Source organism: Salarias fasciatus, chromosome 8 (genome assembly GCF_902148845.1).
Source record: "Salarias fasciatus chromosome 8, fSalaFa1.1, whole genome shotgun sequence".
Taxonomy (NCBI): Eukaryota; Metazoa; Chordata; class Actinopteri; order Blenniiformes; family Blenniidae; genus Salarias; species Salarias fasciatus.
The window spans coordinates 11,008,580-11,031,387 of NC_043752.1; the positions used below are offsets into that span (position 1 = coordinate 11,008,580).

Here is a 22,808-nt window from a genome sequence, read left to right on the forward strand (position 1 = left end):
TTATGTCCATCCGTAAAAAGTAAGAACAGCGTCCCCTCGCTCTCACACACACAGTCGCGCACACACACACACACACACACACACACACACACACACACGCACACACTCTCTCTCTGCTCACAGATACAGTATATACACATACAAACACATTCACGGGGGGAGGGGGGGGGTGATACAGTCAGCACCTGCAGTCGGGACAGGTGTGTGTTTCTATTGCATCGTGGCTCTTCACATCGTTCTGCAGTCTAACAGTGAGACAGCCTGCTGAAGTCCTGTTGGGGTTACTCTGGTGTCAAGAAGTCTGAAATCAAACGATAAGATGAGACGACAGGAGGTGAGAGTTCGTTACGGTGTATGTCGACTGGGAAGCAGTGTGTGTGTGTGTTTGTGTGTGTGTGTGTGTGTGTGTGTGTGTTGTCGGGGATAGTAGAGTCCATATCCGGTCAGTCGTGGATGACGATGGGGCCTCGCATCCTGAGGCTCGGGTGGGGGTGCGGCGGGGCGAGGACCAGCCCCTGCGGTGGGCCCTGGGAGACCCTGCGCAGGGTGATTTGCTCGCAGGGCTGCCGGCAGGCGTGTCGGAGCTGGGAGCGCGACAGCAGCCGCCGGGCCCTCCTGGGGGGGGTGGAGACGAGATGGGACATGAGCGAGGAGAAACGCACGGAGATGCAGAGCTGATAACATTACAGTGAAGACACATTCATCAACACTGGCACACCATCAAGGAGCTGCGCTCCTCAGTGCTAATTTAATTTAGTTTAATGATTATTCTTTAGAAATACGTGGCTAAACTCAGGGCTTCCGGTACCGGAAAGGAGAAAAGTAGTCTTTTTAGCTGGAGTAGTTTTGTTTTATTCACATTTGTATGAAGCACAGCTGACATCAATCCAGGGTGAATGCAGGGCTGCACCAGAGCCTTAATGGGAAATATTAAAATACTTTACAAGGGACTCAAGTTTCGAAGTTGCCTTTTTCATCTTATTTTTGGTCTATGTTTGAAAAATAAATTGACTGAAATAAAATAAGCTGAATGGGTGCTTTGTGTATCTGTACATCTAACTAATTAAAACATTACAGTACTTCTGCAAGCTGGTGAAAAAAATAACAAAATTAAGCAAAGCAAGCACAAGAAAAATGATTTCGTTGTCGGACTGTTTGTAGTCAATCAGGAGGGACGTCTTGCCAGCGTCATGATCTGAAGCCGTTTCCTGCCGTGTTTCTCCTCTGACACCGTCTGTCTTCTGAGCTGGGCACAGATAACAAGCTTTATATGAGGTGGAAAGTGTAAACCTCTCCGGCGGCAGCTCGATAAATCGGACGCATAAGGTGAAAAAAAACAACAAAAAAAACTCATAAAAAGAGAAAGCCATAAAGTTTGAGTTCACAGAAATGTTTTTACAAGCTCAAAAGTTCACACTAAGGGCAACAAATTAAGACTGCAGGCGGCCCAGCAAGTAATTAGAAACAACCAAATCTTCTTGTTTTAACAGGATTGACTGGAGGAGGGTGTAACAATTAATTAGCATCAGGAACGGACGCACAAGTACGCTTCTCAGGTAGGAGGCAAGAGAGAAGAGATGCATCCCTGCAGGATTTCCCGGCCTGTAAAGGGACTCAGGAGTCATTTGGAGGCAGCAGTGGACGTTGTTCTGTGACAGGAAGGCACTTTTTAACAGCCCACAACCACTGACTGCACTAAAATCCCAACCGGGGGACACACTCAGGACTGCTCGACGCAGCACTAATGGAATTCAATTTGAGACAAATGCGAGGTACGCAACCACAATGTATAGGTGATTATTCACGGCTCCCTTTCGGTAGTCTGCGATTTAATGAACAGCAAAGTTCTCTTGCTCTCTGATTTTCCTCCTCGTCTGCAGCTCTCTGAGCAACACCGCCGGCTCCGCGGATGGGAAACGCAACGCCGGAGTCCCCAGCTGTGCATCAAATGAGCACATTACATCCTGTTCTTATACGCTCTCGATCGTCTATCGTATTTGCATTTGCCGTGCATCTACACACACGTCTCTGACGCGCAACATACTCCAAGGCCAATTGTGACACAGGAAGTTGCTCTCATTTAGTCTCTTGGAGATAAAGCTGCATTTTCTGTGGAGGAGAACAGAATCGATTAAGCTCATGTGGCGCAGGATCCAAAGCTCCGCCGTTTGTCTGCTCAGCTGTCTATCGGGAGACGGAGAGCAAACATGTAAATCTATCCTCAAACACAACAAGCTGTCTCATTTACATTTCTGCTTAGTTTTTTTTTTTTTTTTTTTTGCAATTCCGGCTCCCATTCGTAGAGCGACGATATCATTTGATTGCTGCTCCTTTTGGGGGGACTGTACGCTGTTTTTCACTGCTTTAACTGGTTAAAGAAGCTCTTTCTATCCATTATAAACACTTTAATTGTTTACCTCGCTGTTCCAAACATTCTCAGAGTTTGGTTTTGCTGGAGTGCGACATGTTCTCAGATGTTTTTTTACCCTGTAAGGGTTTTGGAGGGTCTACCATCAAATGTGCAGCTTGTTGCACGATCTCAAAAATTATGTGTTTATGCAACGGTGGTTGAAAATCGTTGAACAGCTTGCAAATTACAGCATCAGTTTAGTGACTGAGCAGGCCACCAATAAACCACTGCCAACAGATGTTCAAATACTGCGACTTGGAGGAAAGAGGAAGCATGGAAGAAACTCCAGAAGAAAGTTGAAGAAGGGAGAAGTTGTCGGTTGTTTTTATATTATTTGTAACGAAAGTCGAAAGGTACTTTTGTGTTGCACAATAATATATTATGAAATCATCATCTGATAAAACGAAGCCACTAAAAATATTTAAAACCAGATTTTTTTTAAAAAACCTGTAAATTATATCATGTAAAGTATGTTAGAGATTTCCAGCTAAATGTCGGTGAGGCTGGGAACGGCTGTAACATTTGGAACGCGGCCAGTTTCTCCAAGCAGGAGTTAGAAATGCTGTTTATCCAATATGCTGATGGGCTGGGATCCACAGAGTGGATGCAGCTGCTGGAGTTCAAGCCGTGGTCAAATTCACTGTAAAGCCAAAGATTTAAAATATCCATTTTCCCGATAAGGGCTGCTACACGCTGCACCCGATTTCCTCGGCGGGACTGCATGACTTTGTTGTATAACTGTGTTTTTAAGGTTCGCTCCTTCATGAGGAGTTATTAGTCTGGGTTTGTTGAGTTGTTTGTGACTGTGCTCCAACTTTCCACAAGCGATCGCGTCTTTTCTCTGAAACATTTCACAGCTTCACACACACACACACACACGCAGACAAAAAGCCAAAGAAATCAGGTTAACGGTCACAGATGTGTATTCAGGTTTTGTCCCACATTCAGTAGAAATAGACATGCAGACATAGGCACAACTACACAAACACATGATGGGACAGGCACACGGACACACACATGCATGCACACACACTCATACACACCTTCGATAGTGGTGCACATGACCCATTTTGCAATGTTTTATTAATGATAAAGTCTCTGAGCGTGCTTGACTCAGCTGCAGAGTTATGCTCAGTAAAATCAAATCTTGCTTGGAAATGCCCAATTTGAGCCCAAAGTTTCACTGCAGCTCATCATAGGATGATGTTTAACATGAAACTAAACCGTGCACGTTCAGTTCGTGTTTCAGTTGCACCACCGTCGAACAGCAGACACATGCAACAAGTTTGCATCCATTTGTGAAGGAAATGGTTAAAAATGAAAAAAGGCTGCAGCCATTTCTGATCTCCTTCGTAGATTTCTTTTTTTGCCAGTTTTTACGATGCCCTGATGATCCCTCTTACCCACTTCAACGATCCTCTGACTTTTTCTCAGCTCCACACTCAAAGAAGGCATATTTGTATATTTTAGGGTGCAAGATGTTCATATTTTGTCCTGACTGCAGGCTGAATTGCTGTTATGTCACCGAAAAAGCCACAGTGTTACCTATGATAAGAAAAGTGTTAATTTGTCATCTGTATTCCATTTTGATTTGTCTCTCTCCCCTCCCTGAATAAGCGGGAGTGCTGTCCCACTCCCTCTTTCTGCTCTGCAACGCGCTGCGTTCTCCGTCACACTGAGAAAGACAGGGAGAGAGGGGAATAAAGAGGCTGAAAATCGGAGAAAATGAAACTTCCAATCATTTGCACCAGCCTTTCAGAGCAGATCTAATAATGCCTTTTATTCACAGAAGCATTACACGTGCCTATTAGGGGAGTGAATGGCAGAATGATACGACAATAAGGGCAGAGAAATTCAGATTGATGTTATCTCTGCGTCCATGTTGCGTCTGCTGGTAAGTGAGTGATCCATGCAAGCGCCGCCATGGCTAATGTGGTAATGATATTTCCACTCAGGGCCCAGCGGTGCCTGGCTCCATCTGCACCAGTTAGCTGCTCTAATTTTAGCCCCGCCGGTCCGAGGGCGGCTGTGCGAGCCGGGTGCTATGGCTCATTTAGACACGGGGCCTAATGGAGGAACATCTTTCTCCCTCACATGCGGACATGCAAACCTTGATTTATTTCATAAGCGCAGATAGAGGAGAGAGTGCGTGCCTCTTTCCGCGTGTGCACCGGGCCTAAATTAATGCCTATTTATTTACTAGCACATTCAGTCATGTCAACAACAAAACCGTGAAGCTGATGAAACATAATATAGAAGGAAACCGACCATGAAGTTGAATTAATTTTGAACTTTGAAGTCATTCTAAAGGGTCTGACACCTGCATTACAGTCTCAAACTCTGGAGGATGTTTGTGTGCATGAGCCTGCACAGCTCTCTGACAACAACTTCTTTCCCATCATTTCCTCTTATGCGCCTTTTCTCGCCTCTCGGGATTCCCGGCTTTCCCTTCACACACACACACACACACACACACACACACACACACACACACACACACACACACACACACACACACACACACATGCATTGTCAACCAATCAGAGATCAATAAAGGGTCACCTTTGCTTACCTGGTCTCCCGGGTGACGAGGAAGAAGCTGTCGTCTGGGGCATCGATCCAGTTGGGGCGTCTCTTGCGGATCATCATGCCTCCGCGGCTGCTCCCGCCGCTGCTGCTTCGCCCGTTATGCTGCAAATATGTCAGCTGAATTCAGTTCAGCTGCTACAATCAACATATTGATCAATGACTGACAATGAAAACAAGGTAAATACCATGAGAGGTCCACTTGTCGTACCTGGGTTTTCTGCAAAAAACAAAAGCCACAGCAGTGAGAGAGAGATGCAGAGAACACGTGAGGGGATCTGTGAGCAGTATTGATTCAATTTCCTGGTTTTAAAAGTGGTGCAACAAATAACTGTGTTTTCAATGTCAGGAGAAATAGTAGAGTTACCAATAAAAAACAAAGTGTCAGACTGAAGTTGAGACATCCAAATTATCCAAATGACCCCCATCTGCTGATTGGTTTTCATTAGAATTAGTTGTCATTCTCTCCAACGAGCTAGTTTAGATGAGAAACGGCAGAAAAAGGTTATCGAGTCCAGGTGTGTGTCCACTAACTGCACTTCATCAAACAGAAAGAGGACAGAAGAAGACATTGGATATGAACACGGTTTGGTCCCCAGGATTCATTCACATCACAGGAGGCTTAATAATACTGGGGATGCATTTTGGACTGCGTGTCGGGGGCTCTCACACAACAAGCAACGACTTCCTGCTTTAGGCCAGGATTTAGTTGAGCAATGAAAGTCTCATAAATAAGCAAAGGGTGAATAATCACTCTGGGGGAAGCGGTTCAGCTGTGTGTGTGTGTGTGTGTGTACCTGAGCGCCTGTCCGGCTCAGCCCTGCTGTGGTGATGGTAGCTGCGTTTTCCCAGCATGCCGTGAGGGCCATGAGGGAGGGAGGAAAGCAGGCGGCGAGGCGGAGGCGTCTGCAGGCCCGGGGTGCGGTGGGAGCGCGGGGCGTGGGTCGCCGGGCGGGACTCTGGAACAGAGACACCACACCTCAGCTGCATCAGACTGACTCCTCCAGACGGGAGGCCTGGGGGGGGGGGTGATCGCGACCCACTTTACCTAGAAACTGCAGAACACTGGTCAGAGTGCTCCTTTGGGCCGCTCTGGTTTTGGGCAGGCGGGTCCCCTGCCCTTCCGACACCCTCAACATATCTGAACCAAACACACAAGACATTTCTGTCAGTCAGGCTCCACAAACTCCCCGGGTTCACTGGGACGGCACCTGACCGAGATCTCCTCATCCATTTCTAATGAGGACAAGGAAGTGTTGAAGGATGGAAAGGGCCTCTTTTGGCTGCGGACGGGTGCGGAGGAACGTCACATGATGCAGCGGCCGGCGCAAAAGAGTTAAAACTGAGGCAATGGAATGAGAACTGTTGGGGGAAAAAACAAAATTAAAATCATCTCCTTCCTCATCGCATGCAGGAGTCAGGACATGCTCACTGTGAGGACACAGACGTGAGGACATGAGGTCGAGTCCATGCTGGAGGGGTGAGGGTGGGGGTGGAGGAGGAGGAGGGAGTGGGGGGGGGGGGGTGCTGCTGGGCTTCCTCTCAGTGTGGTGGAGTGTGATGGGACAGATAACACAAGACACATGAAGCACAAAGACTCGGAAGAAATGCTTTCAGGTGAGACTTTATTGGAGGTGTAACTCTCACATTCACACAGTAATGAAAGAAAAAATTAAAAAAAAAAAAAAAAAAAAAGGAAGGAGAGCAAACGAGAGGTAGAGGATGAGATGAGAACATTTGCAACAGTCATTAGGAAAATGAAGAATGAGGGTTAAAAACCGGGGAGGGAGAAATGAGGCTGGGTGGTAAATCCTGTCCGCAGGATTCACGAGACGGGAGGAGGCGACAGGATGGGTTCAGATGAATATTGCATGGAAATTAACAGGATGAGCAGAGCGGCGCACGTCCATCTACGTTAGCAGATGATCCAGCAGCAAGGAAGTCAAGAGCAGCGACATTTTTATAGCGTATGACGGTAAAGTCATGGTTCCTTCCTGTTTGTTTTTTTTTTCCCCAAGTTTCAGTTTCATCCCAGTCTGTCTAAAGCTTTCCAATCAAACATTCATTTTGTCTGAATACACTCACAGAAACACACATTATGGACAGAATGAGGAGCAAAAAAGGGACAAAAAAATAATAAAATGACGATGGCAAACACTCTAAAGCTTCGGTATTTACAGTGACGGTCGGCCTTTACCGGGAGCGCCGTGCAAAATAGAGCTTCTCTTAGTAAAATACATCTTCTCTACAGCTAACCTAGGCAAGTGCACGGCTCAGACTACGACACGGCTCCTCTCGGGCGCTGCAACAGTCTACGTGTTTAATGACGGGAGCGACTGGGATTATTATTATTCGTATGCGCTGTTGCAGTGTGCGAGCTTTATGTGAAACGGTCCGGTTTAATCAGTCGTTTTGATTCAGACGACTGTGAACGAGAACCAGAACAAACGGAAGAAAATGACAACAAAAAATAAATAAATAAAAAAAAAAAAACAACAACAAAATCACAAATGAAAAGATGATCAGAACTCATAGTTATGAGGACAGGCAGTCTTTATTGGAAACAGGGGGTGGGAGAATACAAAAAACAAAATAATAATAATAACAATAATAATAAAAACAGGAGGGGACAGACGGGGAGCAGAGATGGGGGTTGATGGCGGGAGCGGTCGGGTTGAGGAGGGATTGTGACTGAGCGAGTGTGTTACGTGTGTGTTATGTCTGTGTGTGTGTGTGTGTGTGTGTGTGTGTGTGTCTATGAGTGTGTGTGCTTCCATGTGGGCAGAAGTTAGGAGGAATTGAAAGAGCTCTTACACTCTGCCTTTATGGCCCCACAGTTAATGGGGACAAAGGGGCGGCGCGCGGCGCGGCGCAGCCGGATGATATCGCGGCACATGTGCCGGGCCAGCTTGGTGAGGCGGGTGGCCTGCAGCAGGAAGGCCTGCTTGGTCTTCATGGAGGACTTGGGGCTGCCGCTGTTTCGCATCGGCACCATGTGGTTGGACTGGCGGGGGGCGTGGCCTCTCGAGCGGGACTCCTGGGGTCGGCGGCGGGACAGAGAGGAGAGAGGAAACATCGTTAAACTGCTGATGGAGAATCGAAAAATACAACCCAGGGTCCACTATAAGACCGGGCACCCATCTGTTCCTCCAACTCCGACCTGAGTCAACAATCTAAATATTCCGCATCCGATTTGTGGTTCGTTCCGGAAGGCACGTTCCACAACCTTGAAGCAAATTCTTCTCCCCCCAACAATTAATCCCAGATGAGATCAGGACTGTCACTACTGCAGGGACCCCTAATTAGACTTCACACCCTGAAGTGGTATTGATCCCGGAGCATCAGCGTTAAGGCTGGGATCACTGCGTCCTGCTGCAGAGTCAGTGTGGAACCAATCAGATGGCTTCCTCTTGCACGATGCTCTTCTTTCAAAGATGGTAAAAGAGCAACAATCATGCTCCATCTCACTCTTACTAAACATGTGTGACATCATGCTGAATGATGGAGGTACAAAGTGCTTTGAGCTGAATCTTATTGAGGTCACATTCAAGCCCCTCTGAGCATCGCGTTCGCCCTTCGCCCTCTCATTGATCTTACGTTGCTGGCCGGACTGGGGGAGGTCCGCTCCTCCGGGGCCTCGGCCCGGCTCGGCATCTTCAGGCCGCCGTACTTCTTCCAGTACATCCAGCAGGAAACGCAGAGCCGGCACTGCATGTTGGGAGGGCCCCACGAGTACCACTGAGCCGACTGCATGGCTGTCAACGCACAACATCAATTCATGCTGGTTAGAGGGGGATTGCGACGGGAGCGCGCTCAGAGCTCCTCTCCACAGCCTCGGTCATCCGTGGAAAACGTTAACCTCTAAACCGGCCCACACGCTACCCATGGATGACTCCAATGCCGTAAATCTGATGTGTTTAAATTGATTCATCTTTAAATCAGGCAGGGTTTTGTCGCGTTTTACTGCGCGGCTCCTTCAGTACGCAGTGCGATGAACACGCAGGTGATTTCAGGGCAGCTGAGCTGCAGTGCGAGCATCAGTCATCCAGGAGCCGCTCAGGGAGGAGCATTAAACCCAGAATGAGACGGGCGATGATTACAGTCAGAATTAATCACGCCTATTTATTTCTAAGGCTTTGAACGACGACCAGCGGCTACAGAAGAGAATCACCTGGTGTTAATGTACTTACAGTGCAGTTGTTCTGGTTTTAATCTCATCTCTGAGGTGGAAGATATTATTTTACAGAATTGACACCCACTTCAATTGTGCTTAAAATACTCCTTAAAAGCAATAATTAATTAACATCTTTTTAATTGTCAGAGCCACAGAGAGCCTAAGAATGAGGAAAAGGGCCGCATGTGAGCCGTGGGCGACAAAATTCAAAGCACCAATTTAAAAAAAAAGAAAGAAACATTTCTATGCAGAACAAAACCCTCGTTCAAAGTCAGATGAAGCGGGTATTGATCACTGGATTACTGACAGCAGCTGTTTAATAAGTGGGAGTGGCTTAAAAATAAAAACGCCACTTGTGCAGTCAGGAATCCTCCCTCCGACTTAACACTCCATTTACGACCCTTCCATTTGTAATTGACTTGTGGTCACCGCGGCGGCCATTTAATTTCACACTTGCCGTCTTTAACTACACACTCGCTCGCGCGGGACTCACTGTAGCAGCTCTCGCAGGCTCGGCCGCCGCCCGCCGCGTGGTAGGCCCCGGGCCCGGCGCCGTTCACCGTCGCCATTTTGCCGTTGGTCATTGAGATCTGGTTCGGGTTGGGTTTGTTACTGTCGGAGCAAAGAAAGGGGAGAGAGTTACGGCTGCCGTCTTCTGGAGGGATTCTAAATGAAAAAAAAAAAAAAAAGATTTTTTAATGGGAAAAGCAGGAGAGACTCACTATGTGGGGATATAAACCTGCTTCAGTTTGCTTTCTGCCTCTGCTGCCTTCAGCCGTTTCTGCTCAGAGAGAGAGACACCCGGGGGGTTTATTCATTAATGGCACCAAAACAAACATCCTCTCGGAAAACAGCGCTGTGGGATTATGAAGAAAACCGCTTCATGTGAGAGTTTTTCCCAAAAGGTGCTGCTTCTTTTCTTCACTGACAAGCGGATTGCCACCAAACCTGCATAATTTACAATAGAAAGAAGCAAGAATCTCTGCTGCGATGAAGAAATCATCCAACAATCGCAACCTTTCCAACATTTCGCCGCAAAGCTGATTTCATAGTCTGAGGAGATCTGAGGATAGAATTGGCTAAATGATTTACTTTCAGGACACACGGAATAATGGAATAAATCTTAAAGAATATTTATATTCAGGTGAAAACATGAAATCCATATTTAATAAAAATGTTATTTTTTTCTGTGGTAACAAATTCCAAATTTGACTAATCCGCTTATTTCTGTCATACATCAACTTTTTCAGTTAGCTCTTTATGAAATAGACAAATTCTTGTTTCTTTCATTTAAATCTAAATCACTGTTGATGATGGGAAATTCTCTTTTTTTTTTTATTATTTTGAAGGAAATGCTCAACATGATAAGAATTAAAAGTACAAATGGGCGTTTTAAAATGTCCAGAATGAAAGTGTCAAACTGTCAGAGGGATAAATACTCAAGAGTTTCGAGAGTCTCACCTGTTGCACATATCTGTCTGTGGTCTTCCACATGTAGTAGTACTCTATGATACTGGTCAGGGACTTCCATGGCAGCTTCACCGGCAGAAAGAGCCGAACGTGATGCAAGAGTGGGGAGAAAAATAGGAAGAGGACGACAGAGAGAGAGAGAGGAGAGAGAGAGAGAGCAAATTAATGATATTAATATCTCATGTTCTTGCCATCTGGGTGCGAAAGCCTTCATGTATATTCATGAGATGGAGGCATCGTGACCACAGTGGCTGAGAGAGCTGCTGCTGGCTGTGCTCAGTTCTGGCCCGAGACAAAAATACACGAGCTCCCCTCACACCGACGCGCACATTTCATATGTATTCATGAGCACCTGGTGCTGCCGCCCGGGCTTCAGAGGACAGTAAAGGTAGACGGTGGGAAGGGAAAAAAAGTTCAAAAGCATCAGAAGTCACTCCTGGCTGCCATGAAGCTGAAGGCAGGGTGTAAACGGGGAAATCTGTCTTCACGGGAAAGCAGCTGCGGTCAGATTTATGATGATTATAGCAGATTTCAGCAGTGACACTCAGGATTTTAACAGCTCGACCAATGAACTCAGCGACAACAAAAAAAAAAAAAATCACTTACAAAGTCTTGTCGGATGTCGTTGAAATCTTTCCCATATTTCTCTAGTGCCTCTTCAAACATGGCGGCTTCGGAGGCGCTCCACTCCTCCATCTCGTCCCTGCAGAGCACGGGGCCGCCCGCCGGGACCAGCACACTCAGCGCGCTGGACAGGTCGTAGTTGTGACGATGCAGCGTGTCCATCGCATGGAACTGCAGCCGGCGCGCAGAGAGAGGGGTTAAACCGCCTGCTGTAGGGTGTGTGTGCACATCTGTGTGTGCGTGCGTGTGTGTGTTCAGCTCACCAGTGTAATATCTCGTGAGGCTGCGGCCGCGCTCATGTGTAAGCTTGGTTGTCTGACCGAGCTGCTGCAGTCCAACGCCCGGGCGAAGGTCCCGACCGCTCTGGAAGAGATGCGCCCAAACACACAGGTTCAGGAAAAATACACGCGTGTGTGTGTGTGTGTGTGTGTGTTGTGATCTGCAAAACATCTGCACACGAGTGGGGCTTCGCCGTCTTTACTATAATGAATCAAACGACGTCTCGTGGCTCACAAACAGCCTCCAGTGATGAGATGTTGGTGCCAGAAACACAATCAAGAGCCGTTTACAGGTTATTACTGCCGAGTTGTTTACAATGACTTTAAAGCAGATCTGCTCCTGATTGGTTTTTAATTCAATTCCATTCATTTCTGAAGAACCAAAACAGAGATAATCTCATATCGTGAATAAAAATAAGTTAATAACTGGAGAGCCGTTCCTCCGATCGGTCTGGGGAGAGTCAGTCCCTCGGCTCACGTTATACCGAACGGCTTCGTTTTGGACGAGAGCGATGTTGGTTTTCTGAACAGCTGTGTTGTGACGCAGTTCTCCTGGTTTGAATTTCGGCTTGGTGGCCTGAACGTTTACAGTCTGCGTGCTCTCTTTGCTTACATTGACTAAAACTGGCCCCAGATGTGTGGTTGAGTCCGACTGGAGATCTGTTCAGGAAGTGAGCCGCCTTCCTCCAGACTCAGCTGGGATCGAACCATGCCCCCCCCCCCCCCCCCCCCCACCCATTGCTGTGAGCGGCGACCTACCGTGCCACTACTAGGAATTGGTCTATCTGTTTGTTGGTGAGGGGACACTCCGGATCCCACAGCTTCTCTTCTAGCTTGGCCTGGTCCCTGTCGTCTGGCTCGCCTGCAAAACACACGCAAAAACCACAGTGAACCCCTAACCCTGAATGAATCAGTGAGGAGGGATCTATACAGCGTCTGGAACAAAGTACAAAAAGAGCAGAAAAAAATACAGCAAGTCCGACATATATTTGTTTAACAACAGCAAAGGAGGAATTTTTAGTTGCTATTTTGGTGACAGTTTTCATGCAAAACCGCAAAATAACCATTTCCTGTTTTGTCACATATAACATTAAATTTGGACATAAAATTTGTTGGCTCGACTGAAATCCACGTGTTGCAGGATTAGAGCAACAAATCATGTCCCGGACTTTGAACAGCATGTAAAAAAAAAAAAAAAAAATGGAGATCACACTTTAAAAAAAAAAAAAAAGCTGACTGACAAATTGCAACACCGTCGAGTCTGAGGATTGAAAACTTGCTGGCTCATAGATACTGGAATCCTCCAATACTGACCATCTTAAAGACTGTCGACAGCCAGCTATTGTTGCTGAGGTGAGGCCATTTCAACAATGGAGCCAAAGTCCAATTAAACAGCTTATTGGACGTACAAACAGCAGGACTAAGCTTCACGTGTCAATGTAGGAGAGATTAACTGTTGACATCGTTGCGACAGAGAAGAAAAACACTCTTTAAAATCCACGCTTTCGACATAAACGCAACTCTATGGTGAAATAATGAAATTGATGAATGGATCACTGCAGCTTCAGCAGGGAGAGAGAAGCCGCCATGTTTTCTAACTGCTAAAACAAAGCCAGCATATTCTCACCTCTTTAAAAAAACAACAACACACAAATGCTCTCCCCGCTGTAACCCCATGAGACTAATCATCGCCCGCTCGCACGCGGCGAGGAGGCGTTAACACTGCAGCCAACAACAGAATCTGCGGGCGGCGGAGCGCCGTCAGCCTCTGGGCGGAGGGCTCCGCGTCTGACCGACCTTCTGGTAACATTTCAGGCACGTCCGCCTGGAAGCGCGGTCCCACTCGGATCTCCCCTTTGTCGGCCAGGAGCGTCTTCTGCGTCGGGTCGTAAACCAGCGAGTAGAAGAAGGTATCCTGCGGGAAAACGGCTCATAAATCAACAAAACACTGAGGCTCGTGCTTCGTCATTTAAAGCGCAGCTAATCCTCCCTTCAGCTCGGATGAAGACAAAAATAAAGACTGAAACAATACTTTGGATCTCTCATTATAAAGAGTCTCTCCTCATAAATTCTCAGAGATTGAAACGTTTTCATGTTCAATACGCAGTCGGATATATTATGTACTAAATCCTGCATCCCGCTGCTGTATTTCTGTTCGGATTAATGTAGGCAAAAGGCCATCGCTTCCCACATTTCTGAGACCTTTGCTCGAAAGCCTCAAATATCCAAAGACTGGTTCTGCACTGGAGGCTGTTTAATAGTTTTGCCTCCATTAGTGATGTTTTCTTCTCGCGCAGCTCGGCTAATCGTCTCCTCTGCACCAGCTGCAGCAGTGACTCCTTACACCAGCTCAGGCTGGTGCGAAGCGCTTCAACGAAATCTCCCGGAAAACGCCTCAAGTACAAACGGATGAATGCAAGGAAATCAATAATCGCTCAGATGTCCATCCCTCCACGCATTTGAATGTTTTATTTTGCAATTACTGACACTTCAGTGCTCCTTTAAAGCGCTGGGGAGGATTTAACACACTCGCCCCGGGCACCGTCGCAAAACAGGGTATTTCTGAGTTCCGTGGAAATTTTGCTGGAACTTCATGGTCCTGAAATGAAGACGTGCCTCATAAATAAAGGCAAGTGTGATAAATGCTCTTTTGGCTCCGAAAATGCAGGTCGACAATTATAAAAGCAAGATTAATGGCATTATGAGGAGGACAATGGTGGAAAGAGATATATATTTTTCAATTTAAACTTAATTTTTTAACATTCAACCATCATCAGCTGCACTCAGAAATGCCTGCATTTTAAAAGGAAACGAAGTGTGACGTAACCGTCGACGACGCTGGCAAGAAACTGGAGACATGAAACGTTGTTCTCTCAGGCTTACCTCTTTGTCAAGGTATGAAAGAACGGCTTCAGTCTCATTCAATAATGCGACACTGCACTTTCCCCTAATGGAGGGAGAGAGAGAGAGAAAGGGCGAGCGAGGGGGAGAGAGAGAGAGAGAGAGAGAGAGGGAGAGGCGCGCACCATGTAAAAACACACAAAGGAAGTGAGCCTTGCTGGATGGAGGTGTTCATGGCTGAATGAGCAACGATTCACGAGCGCTGCCTGCGCCTGGCGAGCGCGGCGGCGGCGGCGGCGTGCGCGGTACCTGATATGCGTCGCAGGTAGACTTTCATACTGCCGGGAGAGGAAGAGCTCTCTGTGACGAAGCTGGTGTTTCTGTTTTTCTGTGAGCTCTGTTTCTGTTGGGCTCTCCTTCTCCTCTTCCAGCTCCTCTGCAAAACGTACACACACACACACACACACAAATCCAAAAAGTAGGATCAATTCTGTGCATTTTTGGCAAATAATAAACTCTGACTTGCAGATTTTATCAATCATTCTCATTTTAGTGTTGAAGTGCACACGAGTTTAAAACTGGAGCGCTCACACTGAAAATAAATGGACTTTATTGACAGGCTCCAGCAGTGTCAAATAGGGTTCAATTCCCCACGAACGCACGTGGACGGGGCAGAAATGTACAAGTTTTAATGTACTTTTGTGACAGAAGTGTGAACAGAATCCCAAATTCAGCCTCTAATCCCTCAGACCTCGTGATTCCACATAACTGCTCCGCCGTTCAGGCCGCCGAGCTCAATACCGCCGAGGAGAGACGGAATTTCTCAAACAGCGTCCCGTCTATAAATACTGGATTAGCTGCGTCGATGCAGCTGAATCAGCACATAATGCAACGCTGCATAAAAAAAAAAACTCTTTAAATCAGTCATCCACAAAAATAACGTAAATGAAAGTTACTTTCTGCTGGGAACTATCACACTGATTTGTTTTCCCACGATGCTGCACTAACTGAACCCCTACTGTTAAAATGCTGCACGGAACACAAAAAAAGAGAAAGAAAAAGGACAAAAAAAAATGAACATTTGAGGGGGTTTCTGACAAATCTAACGCTTCACAAGACGGCAGGTTAAAGTAATAAAAGCGCAAGCTTAATTTTTCAAATGTAATTTCTGGACGCTGTGAGAGCTGCTGACATGATTCAATTCGCCTCTATTGTCCCGGGAAATCATGGGAGATCTGTCAAATAAAAACCCAAACTCTCGCCGTGCAGTCGGGACGTAACAAGAACTGATAATTATGTCTGAAGTCCAAACCGAAACCCAGAAAAGGTGACTGTTTCCTCTTTTTTGGTGACAAATTTAATGTATTAAGAGATGTCTACAAAGAAAAAAAAAAAAGAGAGAAGTAGTGGTATTTATGAACTGAAAGGCAAAGTTCATTTAAGACAAGCCGACTAGTCTTTTAATCAGTCAACTTATGTTAGTATCAGTATGGTAAATTAAAGTTTTTCAGAGTGATACAACAATAAAACTGCTGATTAAATAATTTAAAATACCAAAAAAATAACAGAATGTAAATACTGCATCTTCTTTGGAAAATCAAGTTTTGAATGTTTCAATACTTCTCGCTGCTCTCAGACAAACTCCTCCAGTTTTAGGACGTTAAACTGTGATGCTTGAGGGTCTGTTGGAACATTTACTCAACCCGAAGAGCTGTCGTTCAGCCCGGACTCTTGCACAAGCTTAATACTGTTTGATAACTCCCATTTAATGGCTGTACTTTTCTTCTCTGCCTCAAATCTCTCCTTGCAGCTCGGTCGGCCGCACTAAAGTTTATCGTTGCGTTTCTCATTCTTGTGACTCGCCGGGAGCCGACATGTGAGCGAGGACTTGGCTTTGAGATCGCGGCATGTTTTCCCAACCAGCTGCGCCGAGTTTACACATCCGTTCTGAAGGTTTCTTTATGTTTACACAGCAAGGCTTGTTTCTTCATGACACAAAGAGCAAAGGTTCTGTCCCGTCCGTTCCGGGTGTCGCTCGCAAAAACTTCAGAAACGCTTGACTTGGTCGCCGGCTGCACATCAGCCGAACTGTGAGATTGCTCCGGCAGTGGGGAGCCTTTCACTTCCAGACACTGACTAATAATTTGTTTAATTGTGACAGAAAGCCACAGGAAGCAGGTAGAAGCCTTCCCACGCAGGAGAGGTGTTATTGTGACAACGACACCTTCTCTTCCTTCCCTTTTTTCGTTCGAGACGGCCTCACTGCCGGCCCGATGCTCTGCTACCCGGTGATAAACCGCATTTAAATGCGAATATCGGCAAACTGACAAGCTGCACTTGAGCACTTGTTTTCCGATTGTCTCCTCAGAAAGAGCATTTTTATTCACTGTAAATCTTACAGTGTCTAAAAGCATTAAATGGAAAGGAAAAAAAAAAAAAAACCTGGTGGAAATGACCTCTTAACGACAGGAGAAACCATATAATGGCAAATTTCCTGTTTTCAACTTCGGCTGAAAATCCACTTAGTCTCATGTTATTAAAAAGTCTTTCAATCATTTAATTTTTCTTTCAACAGATTTTTTTTTTTTTTTTTAAACGAGTTACTTCCAACTCTCTCTCTCTTTTTTTTAATTAATTGCTTTAATTTTGCTGAGCGCTTGTCAAATCTAAACGACACCAAAAAAACACAAACAACACACGCGTTCGCCCATTAATTGCTTGGTATAAAGAGGTGATTATTCCCCAAAGGTCACACACTCAGTTTGCTTATTAAATCAGCACAGTGGCCTAAAACACGAAAACAATCTATTTGACGAAACGGAGGGATCACACTTATGTTTGTGACGCTGAGAAGATCGGGTTCTGCCAATTAGCCTGGAGCGGCAGCGTTGTCGAGTTGGAAGTTTCGGCTCAGGATTTGACTTGATTCTGACACGGGCGTCAAACTCATTGTGGCTCAGGGGCCACGGACACAATAGTTAGATCTCAATAGTGCCGCAGCAGCAGAAAGATAAGATCACGCTTTGTCTCTAGCAGTAAAGTAGCAGCAGGAACATGCTACACCCTCAGTATTGTGTTGTTTTCCAAGTATTTACCTGTACTATTGAGTATTTCACAGTTGTGACATTAAAAAAAAGTCGGGATTCTCGACAACGGTTCCGACTCACTTGCATGTTTGTCTGCGAGCTGGATGAGGCTGTGAGAAATGTCTCTCCTTCTGTAGAAGCAAACCACCTTGGCCTCCACGTTCCCGCTGGCGGTCTGGGAAAAAAAAAAAAAAAGGAGGAGAGCAGAGAGACGGCCAGGTTGACTGAAAGAAGTGGCAACACCTCCCTGCGTGGACCCTCTAATTTCCCAGGAGGCCCGGCTCCTTTGTGCGATCGCCGAGCGTCGCCGCTGCGACGGGGCGACCGGGGGCCGCGGCCGTGTTTTTGATCAGATGATTGATTCATTGTCTCGCTGTGTAATTAGGCCGACAGGCTGGAGGACTGAGCCGGTATTAAATGCCATGACTGATGTGGGGTGATTGCAGGTGGTTTTGTGAAAGGCTAAGGAGGCAGCGTAACCCCGCAGACTCCAACTTCTGCCCATTTTCTGGGCTGGTTTGAGTCGACGGCGGAAGAAAACAGTGGAACAGAAGACTTCAGTGCATAGAAATGATAAGACTACTGCAGGCTACAGCCTGTCTTTAATAAGATAATACCATTATGGGCTACATAAACGTGCTTCTCAATACAATAGAAAAGTTCAAATTTTCATTAATGCTGCAGAAAGCTCTTTTATATCAGCTGTAAAAGTGAAAATATCGTCATATTGATGCAGTGCGTCCGTCTCAGGCTGATACTGGTCTGATCAGACATTATCCCGCCCACACAATCTATTAATGACCTGAATTTCTGAATATTTCAAATGCGGCACGGTTGAAGCTTTTGCTTGTTTTCAAAGCCGCTTGAGAAGCATTTTTCACTAAACTCTGGGCTCACTCTGGAAATCATCTCTTCGGGATGCAACTAAAACAGGGAAAAAACATCAAACTGCAGTTTTTCTAGAATTGTATTCAATGAGCATTATTACAACAATCAAACTGTCGACGTGCGTACACTCCTACAGGTGTGTCCGCTGTGATGACGGTTAGGGGAGGAGAACACCTGCCTCTTTCAGTCACACTGCAAACATCCAAATTCACTGAATGCGCACACGTACACACACAATGGCAAACAGAGAGAGGGGGCAGTGGGGGCAGGGAAGAGGAGGAATCCAAGCTATTCACCCACAGGCATAAACAGGCACAAACACACATAATTAAGACACACAAACACCTCAGTACCTTGTTGAGTTCTTCTATCCGGCGGATCAAATAAGGGTTACTGGACGAGTTCTCAAAGAATACATAATCTGTAAAACACATGGGGAGAAAATAAGAAATTGAGACGCAGACACTGGTGATGAGCGAGTTAATAATCAGTTGAAGAGAGTCCAACTGCCTGATGAGCACCATGTAAGTTGACAAAGGCGCCCGTGTAGTAATGAGCAGAGAAAACTAGTCTTTCTGGAATTGGAAGCAAGAAAAAGTTGAAAACAGATCTGCCGTTAATAAAAATGGATTGCTGAAAGCAAACAATCTGAACCGAGAATATCAAATTCCAAGCCAGTTGGATCCAAAAAAAAAAAAAAGGGCCTGGATGATTCTGGTAAACCGTGGGGCTTTCAAAGTCTGTGGGAAAGTCAGATTTATAAATTTAAGATTTCTTTTTTAATGGCCATGAATTCAGCCAACCTAACCATGACTTTTCTGTGCAGTTTCAGTCCATGGCCAACGCTGTGTTTAAGCTGCGTCCAAAAGATAGTAATTACTGTCCTCCACACTCGTAAACAGTCCGCTTGCAGGGGTAAACATGTCAGACAGGTCAAAGTTTCTCTGATATTTAGATCAAAGAACAGTTCAATAGCCGGTCATGTGCTACCTTTCACATTGAATGTTGGTAAACTAATCATGTGTGAATCCAAAAAAAGATGAGTCTTAATATTGAAATAGAGGAATCAGCTTTCTCTGTCAGGATGCAGGTTTAGCTGCATGTCAGATATGCAGAAAGCTCTTAAAACAATGGTAGGACTTCCAAAAAATGAGAAAATCTTAACTGTCCTTATAGATTTAAATTTCAGAAGTCAACCGTAAGCTACAGTTCGGTTATTCGGCATTTTTGTCTTTCTTTATTTCAAGAATTCTCATGTCTTGCAGCTCCGGGCAAATTCTATTTGGTGGAAAGCGGGAAAAACAGGTTGTTTTAGTTATTAAGGTTGCAGACGCTTGATTTATAGCCAGGGTTAATAGACTGACACGTGGGCATCTTCAGGTGTGCTTTGAACAAAATGAGGAGGAACTCTGTAAAATGGAGCTGCAAAAAAAACAACATTAATTATGAAATCGACTGGAGACAGTTATCTAGCAGACAAGTTTAGATTTACTGAGTTTCCAGAATCAGAAAACAATACTTGCATGTACTCTGACCTATTAAATGCTTTAGTAGGTCTAAAGTTAGGGGGAGACTTTGGGATATATTAACACACATCGATTGGTACACAAGAACTGAGTGAATTTATGCACATACACTTCAAGGAATATTACATTGTGTAGGGGATCACTGCTAACCCTGTTGCAAAGTAAAACATCTACCTAATTATTAATTTGACTGTTTAAATCAGATCTGACCACATGTTGCCAGATGTAATCTGTGAAAAGTGATAGTTATGTGACAGCTTTGTGGAAATCCCAAAAAAGTTGAAGGAGCTGAAGTTTACGTGGAGAACGTGAAGGCAGCATCGGAACTTGGGGAAAGGTGACCATAAAGTGAAGCACCTTGTAACACAGCAGTGATAAAGAGTAAAACCGTCATTATAACATCCCATAGCGACAGGATCGTAATTGAATAGGTGGCAGATGCGGATACATTTAACATAATTCTTGTTAAAGATGTGGGGATGGTGTGACCGGAGGTGCGAGGGGTTTAATCCAGACGAAACGACGCCACGAACCGAGACAATAATTTGATGCTGAATTCCAGCAGACTGCTAACGAGCTAGCTAGCCAACCACCCAGCAACCCCCCCGGTCTGCTAATTAATTACACTTAAGATCAATCTGGGGGGGGAGTGTGCACCCAAAACCCGCCGTGCAATGTTACCAAGACTGTTAAAAGCATCGCTCTTGTGGAGCAAACGAGCTACGAGGCGACACAATGTTAATCAGAGGGGCCATCGGTGGTGCTAACGTTAGCTAAATAAGGAGTCGTACTAATGGCTGCATGCCAGAAGAGGCAAATACAAAGGCAGCCTCAGACAGCCCGTGGTAACAATCTAGCAAGCTTTTAAACATATGTCTGGCGGCGGAGCACCGCGGCGTATCGCTCCCCGGTATCCCCGGTGGAAGTATTCCAACAGGCAGCGGGCTCCCGAGGAGCCGACAGCTGGAAAAATGTTTACATTGTGAGCAGCTAGCCGCTTAGCAGGCTGGCGGCTAGCTGCTGTGGCCACGACAGACGCGAGGCCTGACCCATTTTGGATCCCAAATATTTAACAATTCTCACCTTCCTGCTTCAACTTTCACGCGTCCCCGCGTGCGTGCTGCAGCCGTGCGGGACCGCTAAATGCAAAACGCGGTGAAGTAACGCCGCAAAGCAGCCCGGAGCACGCAAAACCGGACAGGTTTCTGTTTGATAGGGGGGGAAAAAAGATCCACATTGACATACATACCTCCGACCCGGTACATGTTGGCCGCCATTTCTGCCCTCCCAGAGTGTTAACGTAAACCATAAACTACGAGAAATAGAATAAATTAAAAATTAAAAAAAAAAACAATAAAAGTCGGTTGCTCTAGAGACAGGAGGTGCGTTAAATTATGATGGTGGAGACTCCGGATGTGTACCCTATCGGGAGAATTTTGGCAATTCAAGCCCCCCCCCTCCTCCTCCACCTCCTCCTCCGCTTCACAGTAGCGTTTACAATACAGTGAACTCACGGCAGCCCAAAGAAGTCAGATCAACCCGAAAAACCACCGACTGACGCGGCGAGGGGGCGCGCACGCGTAAACACAGACACGGACACGCGCACAAACAAACACCGACACCTCTGAGAACGCCGAGCTCGGAAGATGTCCTTAAAAGCGAGGGGGGAGTTTTATTCAAGCTCATCCACACAGTGAACATTAGATACCGGCAGGGGATACAATCCCAGCAAAGATCTCACTGTGACTAAGATTATGTGTTATATTATTACATGAGTAAAGTCACATTTCATTCAAAGATTGGACGAAAAGTGAAGAATTCTACATGTTGCCGTTGTTTTCTTTTTTTTCTTTGTTGATTATTATTCTTTTCCGTGGTAATGATCAGTTCACGTGTGTTCTTTAATCGTCTCATGATCTCCACAATCTAACCCCCAACACACACGCGCGCGCGCACACACACACACACACACGCACACACACACGCACACACACACTCACACCATGTCTCCACCTCTCTCAGTTTCACTCCGATGCTCTGCAAAACTCGATATTAAAGTTTTACCTGAGGAATTGAATGGTTCTTTCCTCTGGGACGCACCTCAAAGTTTTTTTTTTTAATTATTTATTTATTTATTTATTTGTTTATTTATTTATTTATTTATTTATTTATTTATTTACTTACTTACTTATTTATTTACTTATTTACTTACTTTTTTATTTGTCACCAAGACTACATAATTATTTTTAGATATATCAGTCTATTTTATTTTTTGCTTTTTTTTTTTTTTTTTTTTGCTTTTTTGGGTGGTTTTCAACAGAAGCTACACCTCTTGTTCACACACGCCACAGTACTTTTTGTGAACCCCCCTAGCGTTTTGATTTCTCTGTAGATCACATGATGAATGTTTATATTTGGAAAAGTGCAGAGTTGACAGATATTTTAAAAGGTTTTTCACTCTCTTAATATAGTTAAATACTTATGTAACGTATAATTCGGTCACCAATGAGAGCCGGTGCGTCTTTTCCAATAATATTATGCATGAAGCAAACTTTAGATCAACATGTTTTGTGACTGATGAAGTGTCCTACTGTGCTAAAATGTGTCGCCATCTCAATCTCACTTTGTAACGTGTGAAAAGCAGTATGGAGTATCATGACTATTTATCATTTCCGTTCAGTATAAATAGCTCAGACAAACAATTGATGAGAAATAAATGAAAACTGTGTTACAGGATGTCAGGAGTGTGAAAAAAATATATTCATGCAACGTTGTATCTACAGACAAAATGAACATAAAATTGTTTAAAATTAATATTTCCATGTTTTGCTTTTCTTCTCCGCCGCGTGCGTCCGTTGCGCGCGCGCGCGCATGTGACATCATTGATGGGATTGGCTCGCGCGCCGAGCGGGGAGGAGAGTCTCT

At 45.4% G+C, this 22,808-nt stretch overlaps 1 protein-coding gene across 3 annotated transcripts; it reads right to left on the bottom strand.

Annotated features, from left to right (window-relative positions):
* Positions 1-332: 332 nt before the first annotated feature.
* On the bottom strand, positions 333-21,351 carry mta3 (metastasis associated 1 family, member 3). 3 transcript variants are annotated; one of them, XM_030097804.1, is made up of 19 exons: positions 21,133-21,351; positions 18,711-18,778; positions 17,551-17,644; positions 14,693-14,819; positions 14,426-14,489; positions 13,340-13,457; positions 12,302-12,404; positions 11,528-11,627; positions 11,247-11,435; positions 10,632-10,706; positions 9,893-9,951; positions 9,664-9,782; positions 8,594-8,751; positions 7,811-8,033; positions 6,045-6,137; positions 5,794-5,955; positions 5,185-5,216; positions 4,983-5,101; positions 333-615 (listed from the first exon to the last, which is right to left on the bottom strand). In XM_030097804.1, the coding sequence occupies exons 1-19, from the start codon at positions 21,158-21,160 to the stop codon at positions 444-446; spliced, it is 2,103 nt and encodes a 700-aa protein (XP_029953664.1). In that variant the 5' UTR covers positions 21,161-21,351; the 3' UTR covers positions 333-443. The 3 variants fall into 3 exon arrangements, with proteins under 3 accessions (XP_029953664.1, XP_029953666.1, XP_029953665.1); XM_030097806.1 differs by having other exon boundaries at positions 536-615; positions 4,973-5,101; positions 21,133-21,350; XM_030097805.1 differs by lacking the exon at positions 333-615 and adding an exon at positions 3,923-4,085.
* Between the last annotated feature and the right edge of the window lie 1,457 nt (positions 21,352-22,808).

What these genes read in the sequence shown, in the direction of transcription:
- mta3 (XM_030097804.1), bottom strand. Translation starts at nt 21,160, where the DNA reads ATGGCGGCCAACATGTACCGGGTCGGAG. An exon ending in CAGGTTTATATCCCCACATA is followed by an intron (nt 9,783 to 9,892) that starts GTGAGTCTCTCC and finishes TTGCTCCGACAG; the next exon opens with TAACAAACCCAACCCGAACC. An exon ending in TGAGCCGGACAGGCGCTCAG is followed by an intron (nt 5,217 to 5,793) that starts GTACACACACAC and finishes TGTTTTTTGCAG; the next exon opens with AAAACCCAGGTACGACAAGT.